The sequence below is a fragment of the Fringilla coelebs genome, assembly GCF_963513975.1.
Source record: "Fringilla coelebs genome assembly, chromosome: 8".
Lineage (NCBI taxonomy): Eukaryota > Metazoa > Chordata > Aves > Passeriformes > Fringillidae > Fringilla > Fringilla coelebs.
The window spans coordinates 24,836,943-24,860,607 of NC_140066.1; the positions used below are offsets into that span (position 1 = coordinate 24,836,943).

Here is a 23,665-nt window from a genome sequence, read left to right on the forward strand (position 1 = left end):
GGCAGCAGCAGATGCCGTGGTGGGGACTGGGCACGTGGGGAAGAGGCTGTGGAACAACACAGGCCTTGGTCTTTATTCATCACCCAGGAGATTCAAAACTCATCACCCACCACTACCCTGCCTCCTCTGCCATGGACAACAGATGAGATGAGCTTATATGCTGCTCTTCTACCCCCCAGACAAGCCCTGGGGCTGAACTCCAGTGTCAGGGAAGTTGCGATGGACTACTCTCCCTTGTGGATTTTAAACCTTATCTCAAAAAATGCCAGCTGGTGCAATCATCCCTTTTTACACCATGCACAGCAGAGGGGAGTCTCCACTCTTTAGCATAGACAGCAAGTGGTAAAAGGTTCAGTGCTACACATCTCCTTCCAGAGGCACCCTACAAGCAGAGACAGCTTAGCAGAAGAGAAGAAATGAGCAACGTGTTTCTGTGTACAACCAGCCTGACCACAGGAGGCTCCTTAGAAAGGATGGAGCAAGGCAAGCATTGACCCAGCAAGGGAGGAGCAGTGAGCACACTCACAGCAGAGAGGCTGGGGCCAGTGCAGAAAAGAATCCAAGACTGAAGCAACACCCACCCCATATCTCAGACAGAAGAGCAGACCCATGGCATCCCCTTGAGGGCCATCCTCAACTCCTCCATTGCCATTCTGTGACAGAGGCTTCACGGTGGTTTTTCACTGGCAACAGCTCTGCTCTGCTCCCTCCCAGCAGCGTCAGCCACCTCCTGTCACCACCCTGTCACATGAGGAGCGGCTCCCAAACCCCACCACCACCAGCCTGCGTGTGGTCTCCACGCAGCACGAGGGATTCAGCAGCATCTCTTCTCCCATGGGCCTGTGGGAGAGGGAGACATAACTCCCTCACCTTTCTCCCCCTGCCATCCAGACAGCACTTGTGAGGAGAAACCCCAGCCTCACGGGGGAAGAATGTATAAACCCACAGGTCTGTGGGTTACCTTTACTGGTGACTTTATCACTGTGCTTTAAGACAAAACCAGCCAGGTGGTACTCAGCCCTTCACAGCCACACCGGCAGGACACGGCTGTCCTTATGTGTTAGGAAGTAAGGAATGAGAGAAAAATAACTTGAGGGGTTCGGTTTGCTTTGGTTTATTTAAACAAATCTCCTTCTCTCCACTGCCCTCCCCAGCAGGGACAGTGGTGGCCCCCACAGTTCCCATGCAAACATCTGCTGCTCTGCCATGGCCACAGGTGTGACCCAGGGCTGCTGCTGGCCCTTGGGGCTGGGCTATGTGGCTTGGCAGCAGCAGGAGCTGTCTGCCTCCCTTCCCAACCCATCCTGCTGCCTTCCCGGGCTGCAGGGGAGGGAGGGACTGGGTCTGGGTCCTGAGGGGAGTCAGGGCTAGGGTGTCATGGCAGTGGAGTTTGCCCCCACCACACCACCCACCTGGCCAGACCAGGGAAGGCCATGGAGTCCCACCCTCCCTGCTGAGCTTTTCCTTGCACCCAGCATTTGGCCATTGATGGGAGAGGGGGGAACAGTGTGGTGAAGGGATGAGAGTATTTAATGCACACATGCACTTGCTGCAGGGGACATCATGTTCCCCCACCCCTCAGCAGCAGGTGGGTTTTCACCACCCACACTGGCAGAGGCTGATCCTAAAAACACCTGGAAAACACATCCTTGCTCTCTCTCTCAAGGAGATGCAAAAAGAGACTACTCACTGGGGAGCACACAGTAGAGCCTTTCTCTGGAGGTGCCACCATCACTGCGGCCTACCCGGGGCCTGCAGCTCGCCCGGCCTGCCCCGCAGGCAGCACTAACTCGAGTGCTGATACTCTGGCTGACAGGGATTTATGTCATTTCCTGGCATACCTCTGTGTACAACCCACACCCAGCCCCGTCCCAGCTGTCAGAAGCTCCAGAGCTCATGGCTCCCATTCCCAGATGGCCTCACTGAGGGGCAGGAGGAGGCTGGCTGGCACAACCTGGGGCAAGTCAGAGCAGCCCTGCAAGGAGCATGGCTGGTCCTCAGGCACACAGCCAGCTCCGACTGTGACCAGCACACACAGGGAGCTTTCTTCAGTAGTTGTACGAACTCCAGTGCAAAGATTTCAGAAAGGAGGAAGCCAAGGGGGAAGAAGGTGTTGATGAAATAGTGGATGTGGGGAAACGTGCAATAAGCAGCCTCCCGAGCCTTCACCACAGCGGTGGGACCAGTCCCACTCCATGCAGGGAAAGCCAAGCGGTAAATTTTATTTTTCAAGAAATCCCATCCATGGGTACCAGTGCAGTGGTGTAAATTCCCTTTTCACCTTTTGAATTGAGAGTGTTTTAATATATTAACTGTGTTTGTTTTACTGTGGACCAAACTCTAGGAGTTAAGAGAAGCTGAAAACTCCCCCAGCATCTGAGTTCAAAAATTGGGGTTCAGTCCTACCCTTGCACAGGCTGGCCTCCAGCTGTAAGCAGGGAGGAGAAAAAGGCTCTCTCCAGGGAGGAAAAAAAACCAGCAAAACCAGTAAAAATAACAAAAATCCTAATCTTTTGTTTTGTTTGATCGATGTAGGTTCCCATGTACCTCTGTGTTGTGTCATCTGCATTTCATTGCTTTACTTTAAGATGTTTTGTGTTCTGTTTAAAGACAAGAAAAACTCATTGTGAATAATTGGATAACTGTGATCGTGAATAAAGTTGATTTAGATATCCTACAGCAGCACGGGTGGCTGAGGATTTCCCACTTCATGAAAGCAGCAAAACACAATGGCCAGCACAGGGAGAGGCTGAGGGGAAAGCAAGGGTGGCATGAGAGCCTCTTGCTTAGTGGGAGCTGGGTGGAGAGATCTCCAGCTTTCCTTTAGTTCTGGAGGATGGGAGGGTGCTGGCAGGTGGATATCAGCATCCCCTTGGTGGACACCACACACACATAAGGAATAAAGGAAGGCACAGAATTAAATGCAAGAGCTAGCATCATTCCTGAAAGCTTAGGCCCCACACTCCTAAGCCTCTTCCTGCCCTCCCTAGAGAGAAGTCACAACTTCTTTACTCTCACTGCCTTGTTTACAGTCTCTTTTGTAACCACAATAAAACACCCTCCACCAGCACAAAGAACTTGGCTGTGAGGAAAGCCATGACACGCTGCTCAGCCTAGGAGGGGGCAGGTGGGGTGGCTGAAGAGGAGGCAGAGCATCATCCCAGCCCTGAATTGGGCAACATGCCGAGAAGGCCCACTGACAATCTGTGGTCTGGCCAAGCAAGAGGCTGAGGTAAGGTGCAGGTGCTTCCTGAGTATGTAGCAAGCGACACAAGGACCCAAAGGGAATTTGGATTCTCCAGAGGTCATGCCAGTTCCCTCAAAACCCAATCCTCTGCTGCAGGTGTCTGCTCAGGAGCACCCCTACAATACAACAAATGTGAGATTTTTCTCCTCATCTTGCTGTTGAACTATTCAGTAGATGAGATTATCTGGATCACACTCTTGTCATGGGACATATTTGAGGTGGCATCTCCCTCAGTGGGGCTGCTCCATCTGCCAAGGGCCTGGGACAGCCCAGGAGTGGTGTCCTCAGCCTCTCCAGTTGAAACCATTCTATTCTTAACAGTTCCTCAGTAGCCTGAAACATTCCAGGCTGGGTAAAGTGAAACCACCTCTCCAACCCGGCTTTCTCCAGCACCAGTCTGAGGAGATCCCAGCTGTCGGGACAAGGCAAGTCTGCACAGCTGCACACTGCCCTCCAAGAGCTGTTCCAGCTCCTGCTTTCCCGGGGACAGGAGGACCTCTAGTGGGTCTGGAAAGCCTCCTCATTCCCTCAGGAGGAAGGGACAGGGTTGCACAGCACAGAATGCCCTAGAAACTGGCAGCACTCACTTGCTGGATGTGCTGAGCCAAAGCACTGCCACAGATTAGGATGAGTAAAGTGCAAATGCTCTGGGCTGAACTCAGACCTCCTCCTTCCTTGGCACCAGCAAGAGGGACCATGGCACATGTGCCAGGTTTCCCCTCTGCCAGCCTCAGCCTGTGCAGCCCCTCATGCTGCCATGTGCGACAGCCCCAGTGAGCTTTGCATCCTCATCTGCTGAGCATCGCTGGAGTCACCCTGCCCTGCCTGCCCTCCCTCCCCACAGCCAAACCAGAGCTGTAATTTCGCCATTGCTCCCCAAGTATTCTCCACCACGACCAGCTGTGGTGCAGAACTGACCTTCCCCAGCCAGGGTACCCCAGCCCATCCCGTTGCTTCAGGCAGGGCTGCTCCTGGGGTGTCCCAGCTGCGGCACAGCCCGCGGTGGGCGAGAAGGAGGCGGAGGAAGATGAGAGGGAGGATGCTCCGAGAGTGGTCCAGGAGCTGCAGCGCTGGTCCAGCATCGCCACCTGGTGCCCGGTGCCCGGCCCGGAGCTCAGCCGCCGCTCCTGCCGAGATGGATTTTAACAAACACTGAAAATACACTCAAGTAAGACCAGAAAAAATCAGTCTTGAGTGCAGCACAATTCTGGTAGTGGTTCTCCATGAAAAACGGGCAAGGGGAGAGCAATTAACAGTGAATTACAGTGTACAAGGGGATTCATTAGTAAATAGTGATTGCATCAGACCAAAAAACCTATTCAAACTCTATAAAGGTTGGCTCACTGAGCACAAAGGGAAGAGGGGGCACAGTTTCCTGTCACACTTGGCACTACATTTGTGCCCAGGACTGTGTGCTGCATCAGATTCAATTCCTGGTATCCTTCAGAGAGCTGCGGTGCCCCAACTCCTTGGGCACCACTCACCTACATGCCAGCACACAGGAACACCTACAGTCAGGCTGGGAACTGAAGAGATACAAAACAACCTTGTTACCCCTCTGTGTTAAATCCCTTGTTAAAACCTCCTTACCCAATATATCCCCTAATCCGCTGCCTTTGGCATCCCCAAGAGATGTCCCTGCCTAAGGAGAGGGGATCCATTACCAGAAACTTCAGTTTTACCCATCTGCTGCTTTGCACAGCAATGACCTCCTACTTGTTGAGCTATTTGGGCCTCCAACCTTCAGAGACAGGTAAGAGGAGTCAGTAGTGCCAAGAAACCTTGCAGGATCAGACCTCAGTATCCCATGTTCAAGCACCACCTGCTCTGCAGACTGCACACAGGGCTTATCCTACCTCGCAGAGCAACTCTAATCACAGAACCAAGGAATCACTTTTGTAAAAGTATGCTTCTCTTCTTATTTTGAACCTATCCTTCTCAAAAAAACATCCTTCCCTGAGTACCGTAAACCTTAAGAACTTGTTCAATGCAGACTAAAGTTCTTCATGCTTGAGGGCTCAGGTGACTTTTCCATAAACTTTGTGGAATCGAAAAAATACAAAAATACAGCATACAGTAACAACTTTGGCCAGGGAACAAGACAAAGGTCCTGTATCCATTTAGCCTAAGATGAAATTTGCCATTGCATGAACAGACAAATTACAAGTTATTTTGGGAAAGATAAATTCAGTGGAATTCAAGTGGAATCAAAACAGTACTGAAAAAATTAGAAGAAAAACCCCAACAAAACAAACCAACTGGATCACAATTAAAAAGGTCAAAAATTTATTTTTCCATAGGGCATAAGAGGCATTGTAAACAAAATACCAACAAACAAACAAACAAATCACAAGTCAATTCTTACAGTCTGCAAGCATTTGAAGATAGAGTACCCTTTTCCCACCTCCCCCCAAACACTGCAAGCCTGCTCAAATGGTAACAGGCAACAATCCTGGGCCCTGAAGGTCCAGGGAGTTTTGCCATGTCCCAAGCTGGGACTAAATTTCTCATGTAAGAAGGACACTGCATCTGTTTTATCAAACACTTAAAAAAAAAAAAGTCCAACAAAATATAAATATTACAGATAAAGATCAGATTTAGCACCACCTTTGGTCCAAGCAATCAATGAACTGGGAGATGACAGGTACAGTTTGTTTAGCAAGTCCTTTCTGCCTGAGTCTTTGAAAGCATTAGAGGTTCATATTGCAAGAACTTGTAATTTCTCTGAGAAAACACTTCTCAAATTCTGGCAGTCCCTCACAACCTCCCAGGGTCCTGCACACAGGGAGGGGGGAGCATCCTGGCTGGGCAGCAGCACCCAGGTCAGCAAAGGTCACTCAGAGTGCTTGGCAGAGCCCTGTGGGACATGGCAAACACTGTGCCAAGGGTCAGGTCCTGCTGTGGCCCAGCAGAGCTCTGACTTCAGGCATGAAGCAGGAAGAGCAGTGACAGCATGCATCCTGAATTTCCCTTTCCACCAACATTTGCCAACCTGCAGCACCTGTGAGCTGCCAGGGTGGGTGATGGCAGATGCCTGGAAGGAGCTGAAGTTGCCTCAATGCAAGTTATTTCAGCATATCTGGAACATGCAAATCAGGAGTTCTTTTAGCAGTTGTAGTTAACTCCAAGGCCTTCTTAGGCTCCTCTTTTTCAACACACACATGCCCATCACGCACGGTTCTGAATTTTTGCAAAGAGGTGTCACTGACCAGCACTAGTGTATGCCAGGACACAATCACAAGGAACTGTGATAATCCTAGAAGAAAAATTAGGTTCATAAAGCACCTGGCCATATTTTATGTTTTTATAACTCCCTCTCCTATAAGTGTCCAGAACTCAAATTGTCTTTTCCTTTCCTGCAGGAGTTTTTGAGCAATCCTGATTAACCATTATTAAATACTGTTCAGTTCCAAAATAACAACAGCTCTAACAAATGCCTATAGAGAAATGCTGAGATCTAGTTTTAGGCACAGTAATCTGAAGTCTTTGTTCTGCATCTTCACATGTACAATTCCCCAAGACAGATGGTGTTTCTTATTCTCTGTTGAGAGACCCATGCCGAGTTTCCACCTTTACACACATGATTAAAGTTTCCCAAACAAGCACTTGTTTTTACTTCACTGCTTTAGAACACACTGCTCTAGGGGGAAAATCCCCAACCTCAATTACTTTACATTGTTTTGCAGTTCTCTGAGCAAGCAGTTAGTCATGGCACAGAGAGGAGAGCAGCTCCTCTGAGAGCATTCCCTGTCCCACACAGGGCACAGCCACGAGGACAGCTCTGAAACGGTTCTGGGCTGGGCACTGCAGTCAAGTAAGGTCTGCAAATCTGGATTAAGGGGGAGCTCATTTCCCCCACCACTGCCATATCCAGAGCAAATGAAAACATTGTACTATGATGATTTCATTAATTCTTGCTGGGATAAAGCCACACTTCTCTTGTTCCAGTCACAGAAACAGGCCTCCAGTACCGTATGTATCAGCTAAATCCTCACAGGTCCCAGCTGATTTGTGCTGAAGCCTGAGGGAAATTCCTAGAGAGTCATTTGGCAAAAAGGAGATCTGTATTTTCCTCACTGCTAATACATCTTTTGTGTTAGCCCACAGAAGAGCTGCTCATTTGTTAACTATTACTGTAATCCGCATCCAGTCTTTACAAATGTTTACACACAGACTCAGGGACTGGTCACAAAAAGATCTGTTTTGTGCCACTTCAGACGGACTGGGGCCTCTAATCCCTCATTAACAGTACTCTTGCCATCAATGGCAAAAGATGCTGTTAAGTGCAGAAAGTGTCACTTTTATGGATTTCAGTTTTACTGGGATGACTGAGAAGGCCAAATTTTTTAAATCATGCATAGGATTTCCTGTCCTAGGAAAACCTCTCATAGACTCAAGCACATCTGGACCCTTGGAGGAGTTGTTCTTTGTACAAACAGTTTTATCCAACTGGTCAGCATCTCAAGATCATTAAACAAAAGCTGAGCAATGCTTGAAGCTACAGTTATTATTTCTGTTCCTAGCTCACATTTGTTATGACATGTTGTGAATGTCAAGATACCTGCCACCTCTCTAAGAATTAATTAATGACCAAAAACTTTAACATCTACACAATCAACAATATTCACTCCACTGCCTTCAGTGGAGCTGGATCAGAGGCCACAACAAAATATGGTCCAAAGCTGTTACCACAAAAAAGGATTTCCCCAGACTCATTTTCTTTCTCTCTTAGCTTAACTTGCAACCCAAAACAAACTAAATGGTCTCCTGCCCATAAACTCTCTTAAAAAAAAAGGCAAACCAAAAACAAACAAACAAAAAAAGCTCTCAACTAACTCCTTCTCATATTGACTGCAACAGAAACCACACCAACTTCTAGACCTTTCCCGAAGCAGAACAGACAAACTGGTTCCCATATTAAAAACAATACAAACAAAAGACAAAAAAGTGTCACCAACTTGACCACACACACACTAAGACCAGCCACACATTTCTCTATCTCTGGTCTCCGACATACTCTCCCAAGATTCCAAGCTCCACCAGGTACATTCCCACCACCTAACCACTAAAAAACGGAGCTCTACACCAACACAGATATGACAACAGCATCTAGTTTTCAAGGTCACATGAAGAACACCAACCACCCAAGAAATCCACTGCAAAACTTCACCTAGACCAGGCCTAGATCCATAATTTTTTTTCTTTTTGGTCAACTTAAACTTTGGGACAGCAAACCCTCTAGGAGCTTCTAGTACAGACACGTGCCATTGCTCTGCTAATGCAGAGGAGAACAATAGCTCAAACAAATTTCACCAACATGTTTAACCTCCCAGTAACTCACTACCCACGGTTTGCAGAGATAATCTGGGCTAATAAACAGCTCTGGAAACAGCTACAGATGTACCAGGCATCTGAGCTGCTTTCAACACCCACCGGGAGTTACCCGCATCTGAACTTTAGCCTAAGCAGCAATCAATCAAGCTGCTGGCAGGACTTCTCCTGATATGATATTTGATATTGAGCCTTAAGTGAGGAGGCTCATCTACATGATCCTCCCTAAACACTGCTAGCAGAGTAATAAGCACTGTTGTCTGCAATTAAATCTGCACTAAAGGAACAGCAGTGATGTAATGTGCAAGTCAGCCAGACAGCAGAAATGCACTTACTCTGTACACTACTGACCCCACAACACTCACTTTGGGCCCTCAGTACCAAAAAGTCGTAGTAATGCTACACATGCTTTGCTTTTGCAGTACTCCAGGTTTGCGCTCATCACAAGTAATGAGCAAGACTTTTCAGCAAGAGTGTTCAGCATGACACAGAAAAATTACTCCTAGCAACTGGAAACAATTCTAACTTCCTCTTTCCATGAAAGTCCAAGACAGGAAGCAGTTAAGTCAGCCATTCACTGAAAAACTTCATTTTTAAAAAGGTTTCTTTTCTTTTTTATTTGTTCCAGCTTACTAATTGCTACAGGCTAAGCTCCAGTGACTGCACTATTCTTTTCTGTCCTGCTTCAAGGGGACAGAAACAAACTGAATTATTGTGTTCTGGGGGACCCAGAGTCAGGACAGAATTGAATGCCCCTCTAGGGGTTTTGTTTGTTTATTACTACTTCCCTAGTGACCCAGAAGCAGTTCAAGAACAAGCTCTCCAACCACGAAAGAACTGTTTGCACAGAGAATGCTGCCATGTTGCTTACCTTTCAGTCATCAAATACAGAGTCAATAACAGCTTTGATGGGGAACATCTGGAGAAATCTGAAATATTTACCTAAATATTAAATGTTATATTTAAAAAATTTTCTTACAGTGCCAAGTGATTCTCCCTTCCACCTGTTTTTCTTCTCCACCAGGTCAGGTACCACTGTAACCCAATAACCCTGAGCATCAGGGAAAGGTCACTAAAGCCAACATTTTTCCAGAAGCACTACTAGCACTGGGTTGGTCCTGCCAACATGGACAAGTCTAGAACAGCCATGCTTGCCCAGTCCACCAGCTGAACCTTGGTGTATGCAACCAGACACACAAACTGCCTCAACTGCAACAAGCAGATAACCTCTGTTTGTTTTCTGTTGGTGGATCGGTGGCTTCAGGGTACAGATTATCATAGTCTATTAGGGAGTGAAAAAAATCAACTTTTCTCAATAACAAAAAATCCTGTCACAGAGCAGTGATGTATTTAAACCATCTATACAGAGAAAGCACCTGCAGTGTCAGACCAAATAATTCATGGCCTTATTAGAAACATCTTTTTCCTCATATTTTATCTATCTCTCCCCCTGCCAATATAGTTACTTCTAATTTATTTTCTAATTTCTTTCCAAATGATCAACATAATTCCCATAATTTTAATTCAGTAACAAACAGGAGTCTCAACTCAGGACAGTAGTGGCTTATGCTGACAAAAACAGGTCTGTAAAACGCCAGTGTGAAGCTTTAAACCAAATTTATTTCTAAAAAAACCAAACACAAACAAAAAAAAATTGCACTCTCCAACTAAAAATCAACACTACCTTGATGCAAGAACAAATGAAGAACATAGTTGATGGGACCAGCCCAGCCCTGACAATATAAAATGGGGGAAACTAATTTGTTCTGACTATGCCAGCCATGTCCGCACGCAGTGCGGCGCAGCTTCCGCTCCAGGAATTGCTGCGGAGTCCCAGCCCTGATGCAAGGGGACCCAAGAGAAAAGATCTCCTCGTTCCACCCTTGGCACACCCTGCAAAACTGACACCCCAAAGTAGAGTTACAGGTGACGTTTTACAGACACCTGTGCTTTGCTCCAAATTGGGTCTAAGGTGGAGGAGGAAAAGCAGCAAGAGCAACCTACATCCCAACCCAAAGTCAGCTGACTGGGGGCTCCTGGATCCGGCCTTACGTACAGTACTTTATTTGAAAATTACAGACACACACAACAGACACGACTGCTGAGCAGCACAGAGGGAGAGAAAGAGCAGCACAAGCGCTGGGCAGCGTTAGCAGAGGCCATCAAACAGTTCAAGTGTGCGGACACATTCCCCATGCATCATCGCAGTGCTGGTCCCTGCTTCTAGCAAGCAACAAAGAGCAAATGAAAACAAAATAACTTAGACAAACACATGCTCTCAGACCATCCTACCGCTGCTGATGGCAGCTATCAAACACTGCACTGATACACAGCACTTCACTACGTGGCTAAATAGCATCTGAAGCTGACAGAGAAGGAGCAGCTGGTGACAGAAAAGCACCAGCAAATAGCAGCAAAGCTCCAGCTGGTTTTAAAGAGCTGCAAGGTCTGCAGCCCAGTGGATCATGGCAGAGCAGCACCAAGGCTAAGCAGCCCTGTGCACCCTTTGGAGGTGTAGGAACAGAGTGCATAGAGCTCGCTTGAGCTGAGAACGGTCCATGCTGAGCACCCACAAGGGTCTTCTGTCAGTGTAACTCTACTGATGCTCGTGGGCCTCTTGCCAGTTTAGACAAGAGCATGTGAAAGAATTAAGTTGGCTCCTCAAAACCAGATTTTCCTAATTGGTAAAGTATTAGAGGTTTTCCAAAATCACATGTTGATACTATTTCAGTACAGCTGCAGAATTCAGTTCTTCTGTTTGAATGCAAAGGTCTCTGGTAATATTAAGGCTTTTTGGCAAACTTAAGAACAGCAGGACAAAAATTAAGCAGAAAACTGAGGTACATCTCTCCAGAGTAATGAACTAGAGCCACAGGAGATGTACTTTCCAGAGCTCAGAGAGTCAAGTGCTCTGGCTTTCACATTTCTCTTGCACCTTACAAAAATAGTCCAGTTTTTCAAAGGTAGTAGATTTTGCTGCTACCTGTAAAGTCACATTATTTTTGACAGATGGAAGTTCTCCTTCCATTCAAATAGAATTTAATACAATACCTCTTTTGAAGAGCAAAGTTTCTGTCCAACTTTATTTAGGACCTGAGAGATCCACCTTTGCAAGCCAAGAAATATGAAATCAATATCCAAAACATCTGTGAAATTCTGCAGGTGAGAATTAACCCAGATAAAAGGGAGACTTTTTCATCTTAGGTTAACAATAAGGACAGAAAAGTAAGGACCTGTAAAATTTTTCCCATAGCTCTTGCAATAAATACAAGTAACAATGCAGTAGCCAAACTTGGGACTGCACCAGCAGAATAATTTTCCCTTCTAAAGCTACCACCAAATCTGAAGTGCAACAGAGGACGTAACCAGCAGAGACAAACCAGAAGACAGAATCATGCATGGATGACATACAGAGTGTTTCAAGCACAGCTCAGAAGTCTTGTATTGATAAGGATGTTAATGCACATTCTATACATAATCCTGGCAACATGCTGCATAATCCTTATGCTTCCACTAACAGGTGATACTTGTTTATGGAAAGCAGCCATTCCCAACCCAAGCCACCCCAGCTGTCAGTCTCTACCTACCCAAGGGTCCTGTTTTCATCCAGTTGCCCCCTCCCCTGAATTTCCCGTTCCCTAAGAGTGCATGAGAGAATTGCAAACATTTCACACTGCACGTTCCACTCCAAGTCCTGGATGAGGGGCCTGTTTATTCTATGAATATTGCACTTATCCACTCATTGGATTTGCTTTTTCTCAAGAATGCAGAATATTTGGGAAAAAATAGAAAAAATAATAGGATACAACACAGGAAAATATGAGTTATTAACAAGCTAGCTATGAAGATCTAAAATTAAATAGTACTAGTTCTATTCTGTTAATACTAGTAATATGAAAATAATGAATTGAATGCTTTATCAAATTCCCTTGTTTTTCATATAAGATAAAAGCAGTAACTTTCTTTTTAACTGAGGAAAGCAATGAATATATATTACAATAAAATATGATTCATTAAGATCTGAAAGTGATGAAAACAATTATATAATGCCTTCGTCAAACTTTATAGCATCATAATGGAAGGAGTCTTTGGGGTACACATCCACAAGGGACAAATGCATTTTTTAGCTATACCCATGCAGCTGTGAATTCCCATTTTGAAGAGTCTAGCTGCACGACAATTCCAATCTTTCCTTATTGTGTATTTGCTACTATTGAATTCATCAATTTAAAAACTTCCTGTTGCCACATCAGTTGAGTACCCCAACATGTGCCAAATCATCTCGTTTACCTTGAAAGGTGTGGCTTGCAAAGGACTGCTACATAGGACTACACTCACCCACTGCATGGGGTGACAGCTAAAACAATGAACGGGAATTGCCTCCCATGGGGAAGGACTCCTAACAAAATGCATGACTCTTGCTGTTATGAGAAGTGTTTTGAAAGGGGATTCAAGGGAAACCAGCAAATAAACTTTTCAGGCATTATATAAACCTCAATAACGAACTCAGAAGTGCTCATTATTATTAAAGTTGCAGTATACAGCAAGACACAATTTTCACATTCTTTAATTTTGTTCTCTGGCATTGGAGTTTGGAATTTCTGCTGGTCCAAATTCAAGACTTTTTGGAAAATACAGAGTGGGCGAGAGCAAGACAGCACAAGCAGCTGCCTCTCCCCCCAGAGGAGGGCCCCCTTCAGCTGCAAATGGCTTTGCTCAAGCCCTGCAGACTCTTTCTTTTAACAATCTGAAAGAGAAATTTAAACAGTACTATTGATTTCTGCATTGAGTGTTCACTGAGGTGTACATTACATTTAAATATTGCTCTTGATCCAGTGTCAGTTCTGACAAATTTAGTAAATAAAAGGCGACGTTAACATTTTTAGAAAAGAGCTAAAACACTTCCAGCACTACACTGCCCTCTGAGTACTCTGCCAGGTTTTCCTGCCCTGCAGACAGCTTTTTTGATGTAGCTTAAGGCCTTTCCCTCTGCTTCACAGCTAAGAGTGAAGGGCTTGCTATTTCAGGTATCAGTAGAACCGACCAAAATTAGCTGCTCGCCGATGGAAAAAAAAATTATTTTTCTGATATCTCTCAGCTGAAAGCATCAAAAAAAGAGAGAACATCTCAGTGAGAGATGCCATGACAATGGTAAGACAGAAGTGGGAAAAATTACATTAGGAGTATTCGTTTTAAAAGTGCCTTTTTAAACACAAGCAGCCAAAACAACTACCAAGTGAAGGGAAGCCCAAATGGAAGCTTTTCCACCAGGGTGGAAGCCAGCATGCCAAGTGGTTGCCAACAATAATTTCTGGCACCAAGTAGGCCCTCTGCACCCCATCCTTTTTGCTGGTACAGGTGAGGGCAGAGGGAGGTCACAAATGTGGCTCTGCAGCCCATCTGCAGGGTCTGGCCTCTCCTCAGGAGGATGTGAAGCCTTTGAGATGGGATAAAGCAGCAACTGAGCCGTGGAGCTGCTGTGTGAGAAAACCCTGGCAGTACTGCAGGCAGCCTCATGCTGTGCCACCCTGCCCTGCCTGGAGCACTGCAAACCACCTCCCTGCAAAAGCCAGAGCTGGAGAAGCAAGCCAGCAAGATGGAACAGGAGCTGTGGGACAGACAGACATCTGTCTCAGGCAGATCCTGAAGCCTCCTAACCTGAACCTCACTGAGAACTTGCTTCCACTGAGGCCAGCCCTGTGCAAGGCACATGGCAGCCAGGCACTGGAACTGTGCCAAAAACACCCGTGCCACCCCATACCCTGCAAGGACTCCTGCAGTTCAGAGGTGCCCAGGGCTTGGCTTTGCTGGATGCAAACGTGAGTATTTCCAGCAATCTCGGCTCTTCTGTCTCCTTGCTGCTCTTCCTCCTTAGATAGGGGATCATGTCAGACCATACCATACTCAGAATTCAGTGGCTCAATGCAGAAGATCTGGGAGCTGTGCTTTACATCCCCCCAAAGAGATGACCTAGTGGGAATGTCTTTAAACAACACTTTAGAATATTTTAAATAATAAGTTAATTCTTAATAAATATGTGCTTCAAGAAAATGATAATTATATACTGCACCTTTAAATAATGCACTTAGTTCTCTGCATTGGCTTCCATTTTGGTTTCTTTTATTGTTAAAGTGCATTAATTCAAAATAATGAACCACTTCCGCATCATTATTGTTAAAATAAATCATAACATTAATACAAATCACTAAGTCACTACTATTAGTACTGCAATCTAGCAGATAACTCTATGTATTGCTCTATTTAATACTGTCCAGCAGAAGAATATAATACTTCTATTATAATCTCACAACAGCTCCAGCAGTCTTATACGGCTGCTACCATATTAGTACACCTAAAAATGGGGAGAAGTATGAGAGACAGGGCCACAGTGTCTCACACTGACACACATCCAGTGAGGTGGAGCTAACTGGACATGCACTCACACATTGCATGGTGAGACATCAAGGTACAAAGAGGACCCCACAGTGAGATATGAGCTGTTGTGCAGTTACACCTCCTTCTCCTGCCACCACAATTTAAAGGGATCCCAAACAAACAGCCTCCCCTCCCCACCTGCAAGCAGAGAGCTGCTCAAACCACAGCACTGTTTGTAGCCTGTAGCTGTGGCACCTGGATGTTGTTTCAGCTACCGAAAGGACATCAGCCACATTAGCTGTAGGCAACTCTCTCAGTGTTATCATGGAAATTATTAAAACCCCCAAACCACACACATACACACACAAAGAGAAAAAAAAAAAAAGAAAATAAAATAAAAAAAGGAAAAAAAAGAGGGAAAAGACAAGAATAACATAAATTTCCTAATTTCTTTTTTTTTGGCAGTGAAACATCCCCAGTAATATATGGTCTTGTTGTGCTGTTTTACTCAGCCCCTTGATCCCAGCTACTTTGAAGCCTTTATAACCCTTAACTTCCAAGCCAAATCAGTATGAAACGCTGGTGGAAAAAAAGGACATGTAATGCTTTCTGTAAACCAGTAGTGAAATGGTTTTCTGTTCCCCCCCCCCCCACCCTCCCTTAGAACAGATTTACAATGCTGCCTATTATTTAAAGGAATCAGATATTGATCTTGAATTATTAACAATGCCATTTAAGAAAACCCCCAAGCATGACTTCCTTAAGCACAGTAGGGATTTAGTAAATGATGTTTACAGTACAAAGCTACCTCACAAATAACTCCATGTTCCTAGCCCCTTCCGATGGGTACCTCTTCCACTTCCCACACCACCCACACCGTGTGCCACATTTCAAAACATGAGTTACAAAAGGCAAACAGAACTGGAACTGGAAGAGGCAGCTTCCTGGTTAGATGCATTTTAGACCAAATTGCTTTGATATGAAATCTCTGAGACAGAGAAGCCCAGGTCCACTTTTCAGTACAAATGTACTCTTTGGATTCGAGTGGGAACAGAAACACGTATTTGGCTCCTACTTCAGTTTTAAGTCTTTTCTGGTAAAACTAGACACACACACAAAGAAAATACAGTAAACCCAGAATGCACAGAAAAGACAAAAACAAAACACAAAAGCAATTCCCCAAAAATATACAAATTATGTGCAGACTGAGTTTGATGGCTTTTTTTTTTTCCAACTCATTGTAAACACTGATGTTGCAGAAGGTTACAAATTTTTCTCATTAATATCTCAGTGGGCCCTGCCAGCAATCAGCACCCTTAGATTTGGACCAGAGGGCAAAACACGAATTAACACATCTGACAGCTTTGTCTTTAGTGTCTTAAGGGACTTTGTTGACTTGGATAACTTTAGAGAAACCTAACTCTGGGAAGAGAATCAACCAGTGTCACCTGGCAGGAGTCAGGCACAGAACCAAACATGAAGCCTACACAGTAACAGATGTGTTTAAGCAAGGGGTTTGTAGGTTTGTTTTTACAAGCACCAGTAGGCATCACTGCCCTTGAACACCTGAAATCCCAACTCAAAGAACAAGACAGAATGAAAGGAAACAAAAAGCCCCCAACCCACACCACCTGATGGCCTTTTCCGGTGAGTTAGCCGTAACAACACTGAAGTCAGAGACCAAAACTCTCCACAATGAAAAGGCTCCAAATCTGGACCTATCAACTGTTGAGTATAGTAAAAAAAAAAAAAAAAAAAAAAAAAAAAAAAGTGAACATCTCCAAACTATTAGAGTCCCTCTGTGTTTCAGAAACTTTCATTTGCTTCTCACTTTAAGTTGTGGAAAAGCATCCAAAATTCTTGGGTATTCCACGTATTGACAAAAATGAGGAGAAAGGGAGCCAAGATTGTAAAACAGTTTGGCACAGAACTCCCCAGGTAGATGCATGTGTATTTCTCTCACAAAAGGCACACATTTGGTTTCCTATCAATAATGGGAAGGATGGGATGTCATACCCTGTTACACATACAAGATTATTAACAACTTCACAAAAAGGCATTTGACTATGCTGCATCTTCCTCGTAGCTGCTTACAATATGTAAACCCCACAAACCTCTCCAGAACATGGCAGATTTGTCCTCATATAGACTCCTTTGTACAAACTGGAGCACAGGGAAACGTCTTTTTGTGTAGCAATTGTTTTTTCCACATGTACACAGCAGGAACAGTATAAATTAGGGAGGTTAAAGATATTGCAACATTAGTTCTTTTTCTCCAAATAATTTGAGGGCACCCAGCCTTTAAATGGCTTCACACCATTCATTATCTGGCAGTACCACCAGCCGTTCGGGTTCCTTTCGAGGACCTCCATGCAGACACCTTCCTGAAACCCCGCAGTCTCCTCATCCCCTTCATAGTCTGCAATGGAAACATAGATGTCCTTGAGATTGTTGTGGATGAACTGGGATTTCTCAATGGGCTTTGGCCTGACTGTGGACACAGGGATCCCATTCCTCTGCGTGGGGAGGTTGGAGGTGGTCTCAGAGCTCTCCGTGCCCAGGCGCTCCGGCTGCTTTCCCTTTGTGTCACCGGGCTGTGACCAGGCGTTGCTGAAGGAGGAATTCCGACGGACGGCCCTAAGTTGATCTGTGGCTGTCAAAGATTCATTCCTGCGCAAGGAGCACGACAGGTTGTTATCCTTTGGTGGTGGAGACACAAACACTGACTGCGGACGGACAGCAAGCTGCCTCACACCATTCCTCATTTTAACTGGCCCTGATGCTTTGGAAAAGCCACCAGGAGGTTTGCTTGGGATGGGTGGTGTAGCACGTTTGCTCTGGTTGATGGTGTTCAAAGCCTGAACCCTCTTCTCTATCTTCTCTAAACTGTTTGACTTGTTTTCATTTTTCCTGTTCCTGGCAAAAGAGGAATCAGTCTCTGCTGATGTAGTTTCTCGCTGGTTATCAGGGAGAGCCAAATAATGGGAAGGAGCCCAGCCTTCCATGTCTCCATACTTCAGGTACCACCATCCACTGGCTTGCTTTTCCAGCACTTCCACTTCTACTCCTGCTGGGAAGCAAATTTCAGAATCCTGTACCTTTTGGTATGAGTCAGTGGTCACATAGAAACATCTGGAGTCATTTTCTTGCTCAGTTTTGGCAGTATGGCTGGAGCAGAAGACGCCACGGGAAGGAGCTGTGATGAGATCAGCCGAGCTTCTCCGAACAGGGTCATCCTGGTTCTCAGAAGCAGTGCGTGGGGGGCTCGAAGACTCCTCACTTCTTGAACCTTTGAGTCCACCTCTGAGCTGCCCAGTTGGCCTCAACTGACGCCTTAAAGTGCTAATGTCCATCTTTTCTTGGCTCTGAGAGTCTGCCTTGTTCAGGAAGGGTTTGGGCCTAACGATTGGCTTTGCTCTGATGGAAGGACTCTGTCCGGGATCTTTCTTCATGCCTGTTCTTGGTACGCTACGTAAGCCGACATCTGAAGCTGATCTTGGTTTTGTCTCCTCACTCCTGGAATAGTGACATTTTCCAAGATCAGGCTGAATGTTTTTGTCTGTTTTGAGCTTCATGAGTGATGATTTTGGAGAGCTGGAAGATGGAGAATTCCTTCGGATCAAGGACAGAGAGGAGCTTTTCTGAGAATCAGAATCCCCACTAGATTCCTTGTTGGACAAAGCATCTTCCACATAACGCCTGAACCCCTCATTCTCATAGATGGTTTCTTCTTCATGAGCAACTTCTTCTGAAGACTCGCCTACTTTGAACTTAGCTTTCTGAAGTGATGACACAGGTGAGGGCTTGAGGGGCTGAAACAGTCGCTTTTCAGGAGTGCCTTCTTCATGGTGACTTTCACTCACTTCACACTCCGAGTCAAAGCCAAAGGCAGGTACATCATACTCAGGTTCTTCGTATTTCAGCTTGTGGGGCGAGTCCTGGGTATCTCCTGAAGAAACTGCTCCAGGAGTTGTTCCTTCTTCTGAGTCCTTTGGTTTACTGGGAGGTGCTGGGGGAGGAACCTTTGGGCGGGTTAAAGTACTGGTTCTTCTGTTCAAATTTGGTTTCTTTCTCTTGTCAATGTAAGATGCTGGAGCCCATCCTTCTTTCTCTCCAATCTGCACATACCACCAGCCCCCAGAATTCTTTTCAATAACCTAAGAGGTAACAAGGAACATGTTACTTAGAAAAAAATCTCAACTTACTGCTTCCCACTCCTTCCCTTCCAAGCCACTCCCATGCAGCAGACATATATTACAATTTTTCCAGATACACTGTTAAGGCTCACCTCTGCTTTTTGTCCTCCACGAAAGCTTATGCCATCAGAGATGCATGACTGGAATTCAGCAATGGTGTAATATTCCACTTCCACAGAGGGTGGCTCTGGTGGCTTGGGTAACTGAAAACCCTATGACAAATAGGATGCTTTGTTCATTTAAACCAAAGAAACAGTCAGCTAAACAGCAGTATGAAAAAAAAAAAATGCTTTTATTCACTAAGACTCTTCCTTCTTCCTGCACTATCTCCTAATGCTAATTGCCCAGTTCTCCTGAGCAGGAGCTGATGTATTGATATGGGCTAAAAGAGAAAAACCTTTCAACATATGCACTGTTCATGCCACCTTCACCAACTATTAAAACTGTAATAACCTTTACCTGAATAGCAAAAATGTTGCACTTGTGGGTGATGAAGGGTGAGCTGCCACTGCAGTCACACTAAGAGCAGCCCGTTTACACTCAGATTTTGTCCAGAAAGACTCAGCCCTGGATGACATGCCACAACTGCATAAAATTGCATTGCAACAGACCCCTAACAGATTCTGCCTGACATTAAATACATAATCTTAAAATGTAATCCCAATGAACGATTGCTCTGTATCTGCTGCTGGACTTTTTAAACAATCAGAATTAGTGAGTGATGTGAACTAATGGGCATCTCTTGCAGCAAGAAACAAGTATATCACAGACTCCCTACCTTTGGCCAGCTTAAGTGCTAGAAGGGAAGGACTTTACTGCTTGATCAAAACAATTCCAGCTCCTCCCCATAACAGAACCAGAACCTCTACTCAATCCCAACACAACCTTGGTAAAGGCTCTCTAAGAAGTGGGATGCTGCTATTTACAGCCATTCTGGCAACACAGAAGACTCCTCTAAAAGCTAAGTGCCTTTACATTAAGCTGCTACATTTTAGAATTTGCTACAATAATTTTTAAGGTGATAAATGGAAAAAGTGTCCTTTCAGGAATTTCAGTATTGAAAGCTTTTCAGATGAGCACAGTGTTCATCTGCAGGGCAGCTAGGTGAAGCTGCACAGACTATGCACTTCACTACTTAGGGTTCTGTGAAAGAACCATAGGTCAGAGCATCCACAGACAAACACAGGACGGACAAAGACACAAAATGATCCTGAGCCATCAATGGGAGAAGGGCAAATCACACACTGTGCTTTATTCTCCCGCTCCTCTATTTCTATGATACCCTTTCTGTAACTAACAGTTGATATTTCATCACGCACAGCATGTGGCATTTCACAGAGAATGCAGCTCTGCACCTTAGGAACCATGTCTAACAATGTTATAATTGGATGTTTCTGCACTATAAATGCTGAAATACAGCAGAAGCACAGCATAATAAAATGCCTTCAGATAATAGGATGGTTTGGATTAAAAGAAGATAATTAAAAACAGCAGATAGGCTCGGGGTTTCACATATAATATCACTGTTATTTTTAGCATGGGATTAAGTGTCATAGTCTTGCCAAAACAAAGTCTAATTGAAAATAATGCAAAGAAAAATAGGAAGAAAATGCTAATATGCTATTCATGTAGTTTGTTAAGAAGCATCTCTGGTGGCAGAAAAATTACAAGTCGCATACGGCTCATAAAGGGTACAGCAAAGATTAAACACTATGTATTGCCTAGATACACAAGCTATTAGCATGACTTTTTGTATAAATACACTACTGACTAGTAACTATTGAAGATGACAGTTCTAACCTCAAATTGGTACAAACTTCCAGGATTCTAGCTTTGGGGATAAGAAATCACAGGGGGTCTCATTCCTGGAGCACACATCCTTCCACAGGATTCTGAGCTGCTTCAAACATGCACAAGAGTGAAGCTAGAGTGAAGCTTAGCCACCTCAAAGGGGGCAGCAATGGAAGGAGGGGACACATTCCCAGTGGCTTAAGACAAAAACAGGTCAGAAATTTCGGTCTGGGCTAAAGACACCCAGAAGACATTTAAACCTTCTGAGTCAGCCAAACAAGTTTTAATGCACAGAACACAGCAGCTTTATCCTATTCTCCCTTCAGACCTGATTAGCTGGGGCAACATTCTGAATAACAGAAAACATGATTTATCATTAGGATGCCCTGAGGTCTGCTCAACACTTAAACAATGAAATGAACAGGCATGCAAATAAGGGATCCCTCCGACCTTGTAGAGCTGCACAAAGTCTCACAAAGCACCCAGACACCTACCCACTGCTAAGATAAACCATAAACCAATACACACCAGACTGGACTCTCTTCGTGGGGGTGGTCTTGTTCTTAGGTTTGGAGAACCTGAGCAGAAAAGGCAACAGGGAGAGTTTATTTCACTTCACAAATACTGCTGAACACATTTTTCAGCAGCTCTCTGCTGTTACACAGTTTGAGAATAGAAGTCAGTATTTGCAATATTTAAAGCATCTCTATGAAACAAGATAGGAAACTATGAGACTATATTAGAAATACCAAAGTAGCTTAGCTATTCATATCTGCTAAGCCAGCAAATTTAAGAGGAAATCACTGCCAGAAAGCAGTAGATTGTATTTTCTGCTGGAACTGACCAGCTCCAATGGAGAGTGGATAACAAAGGACTGACTAATACCTATTTTCCCCCCAGCAGCAGAAGTAATTCACTAAACACTCACACTGTCCTCTCTCCTACTATTTTGCCATTCCTTGCACAGAATAGCATCAGCATCTGCGTTTTGCAGATGAAGTGGTAAAAAACATTATAGCAACTTGCCCCCAGGAAAAGAGCAGAACAAATGCAAGAGATGACACAGGTGGTCTCCTCAACTTGAACATGCTATCACATCATCTACATTTCTGGAGTAGAAGGGCACATTTTAGAGTGCTCAAAAGGAAAAAAGTACTCTTAGGAAAAATTAACAAAGTAAAGACATGCAGGCTAAGATAAAGAACCATCAGTCAGCCCATGTATAAAGTGAAGTTAAATTTTATCACTACTACTGAAGGACCACGTTCTGGAGTCCCTACAGACATCTACAGGCTATGCAAAGGTCTGTTTGTGTGCACTTGGCTGTAAGGCCAGGACATGTGGGACCTTAGCTGACAGGCAATGCCAGCCCTGAAAGGCAGAGAACAGGAATTCACTGCAAGCCTGTGAAAACCCAGACTACTTTACTGCCTTACTTATTTGAGCTCTTTGTGGTGCTATCCTTGCTATGGCTGGGGATCCCTGGGCCAGTTTGGAAGCCTGCTTGTCTGAAGTCATCATAGCATTGCCATTAGAGTCATTGCACAGGATGGGCAAACTGATTTCCTTCTTGGTGATGTGAGTTTCTGCAGACTCGTTTTCTACTTGAGCTTCCTTGTCAGCAGACGATTTCTTGTTCAGCAGGTTACTGATCTCCATGATGTTTCCTATGATTTCCACTGGCCCAGTTAAGTTCTTTTTCCTAGATGGAAGATCATCTTTAGCCTTCTTCAGATATGAAGCTGGGGCCCAGCCTTCTTTGCCCAGATACCTGGAGAGGCAAAAGGAAACACCATCACATCAAACACAGCCTTCTCATGCATTTCAGGTAGAACAGCTAAAACAAAAGTGATGGATGAAAATGTCAAATAAAGTTTGCAGTTTTCAAACAAGATTTTGTAGTCTCTACTCATTTATTATCTATTGATTAGACATATCAAAGTCAGTTGAACCAGCAGTGAACTGTGTAGATGAAAGCCACTAATCATCCTAAGAAAGGAGCCTTTCTGGACAAGAAATAGTTACACACAAGGTAAAGAGCTTCACCAGTTTGTTTTACGCCTCCCCTAGACTAGTACTAGGCAAACCTAGTATTTTCCTACACAGCAAAAAAGCAAACTAGTAAGTAAAATATTTTTTAATAGTTTCAAAACTTCCTAGTGGCAACTCAAACTGAAAATGGGCTAAAATAAGGGTGTACAGCACCTTGTACAGAGAACCTGCACCTGCAGTTTAAGATCCTTGTGCAAACCTCCCTCCCTGAAACTATAAAGAACACTAGCCCTCCTTCCATAATCCCCAGCTCTGCATGAGCAGCTTTCTGCCATGGAGCATGTGGGACTCTTGAACTACTGCAGCTTCTTCTAGCACCACAAGATCAAGAAACAATTTGTCTGAGGAAAAATGGCTTTGATGGAGACTCATTTTCCTGAACAAGCTAGAGGCAATCTGAAGAAATAAACTGGGAAATGTGAACAGACACCTGAATCCAGTACATGTTCCTGAAACACCACCCTGAGCTGATCACGCTACACTTCAAACTGAGGTAATTCTTCTACAACGGGGCTTTAGGGAAGATTTATTTTTTGTAACTCCTGCCATTCCTAACACCTCAGCAGAGATTTCAGATTACAGTCAGACTCCAGGGAGGACCATGTGGATGAACTCTGCTTTCCCTAATGAAACCCTAACTTGCTACAGTGAGAGTCACTGAACATCTTCTCTC

General features: G+C 44.7%; 1 protein-coding gene across 4 annotated transcripts in view; it reads right to left on the reverse strand.

Annotated features, from left to right (window-relative positions):
• Positions 1–11,783: 11,783 nt before the first annotated feature.
• The window catches only part of SH3PXD2A (SH3 and PX domains 2A), a 64,495-nt gene continuing 52,613 nt past the window's right edge, over positions 11,784–23,665 (reverse strand). For 3 of the 4 annotated variants that reach the window (XM_084210474.1, XM_084210472.1, XM_084210475.1), the window contains 4 exons: positions 22,377–22,711; positions 21,469–21,518; positions 19,242–19,361; positions 11,784–19,110 (listed from right to left, as the gene is read on the reverse strand). In XM_084210474.1, the coding sequence (XP_084066600.1) occupies positions 17,215–19,110; positions 19,242–19,361; positions 21,469–21,518; positions 22,377–22,711 (2,401 nt within the window). In that variant the 3' untranslated portion in view covers positions 11,784–17,214. The remainder of the gene's footprint in view (positions 19,111–19,241; positions 19,362–21,468; positions 21,519–22,376; positions 22,712–23,665) is intronic. The other variant, XM_084210473.1, reaches the window with a different exon arrangement.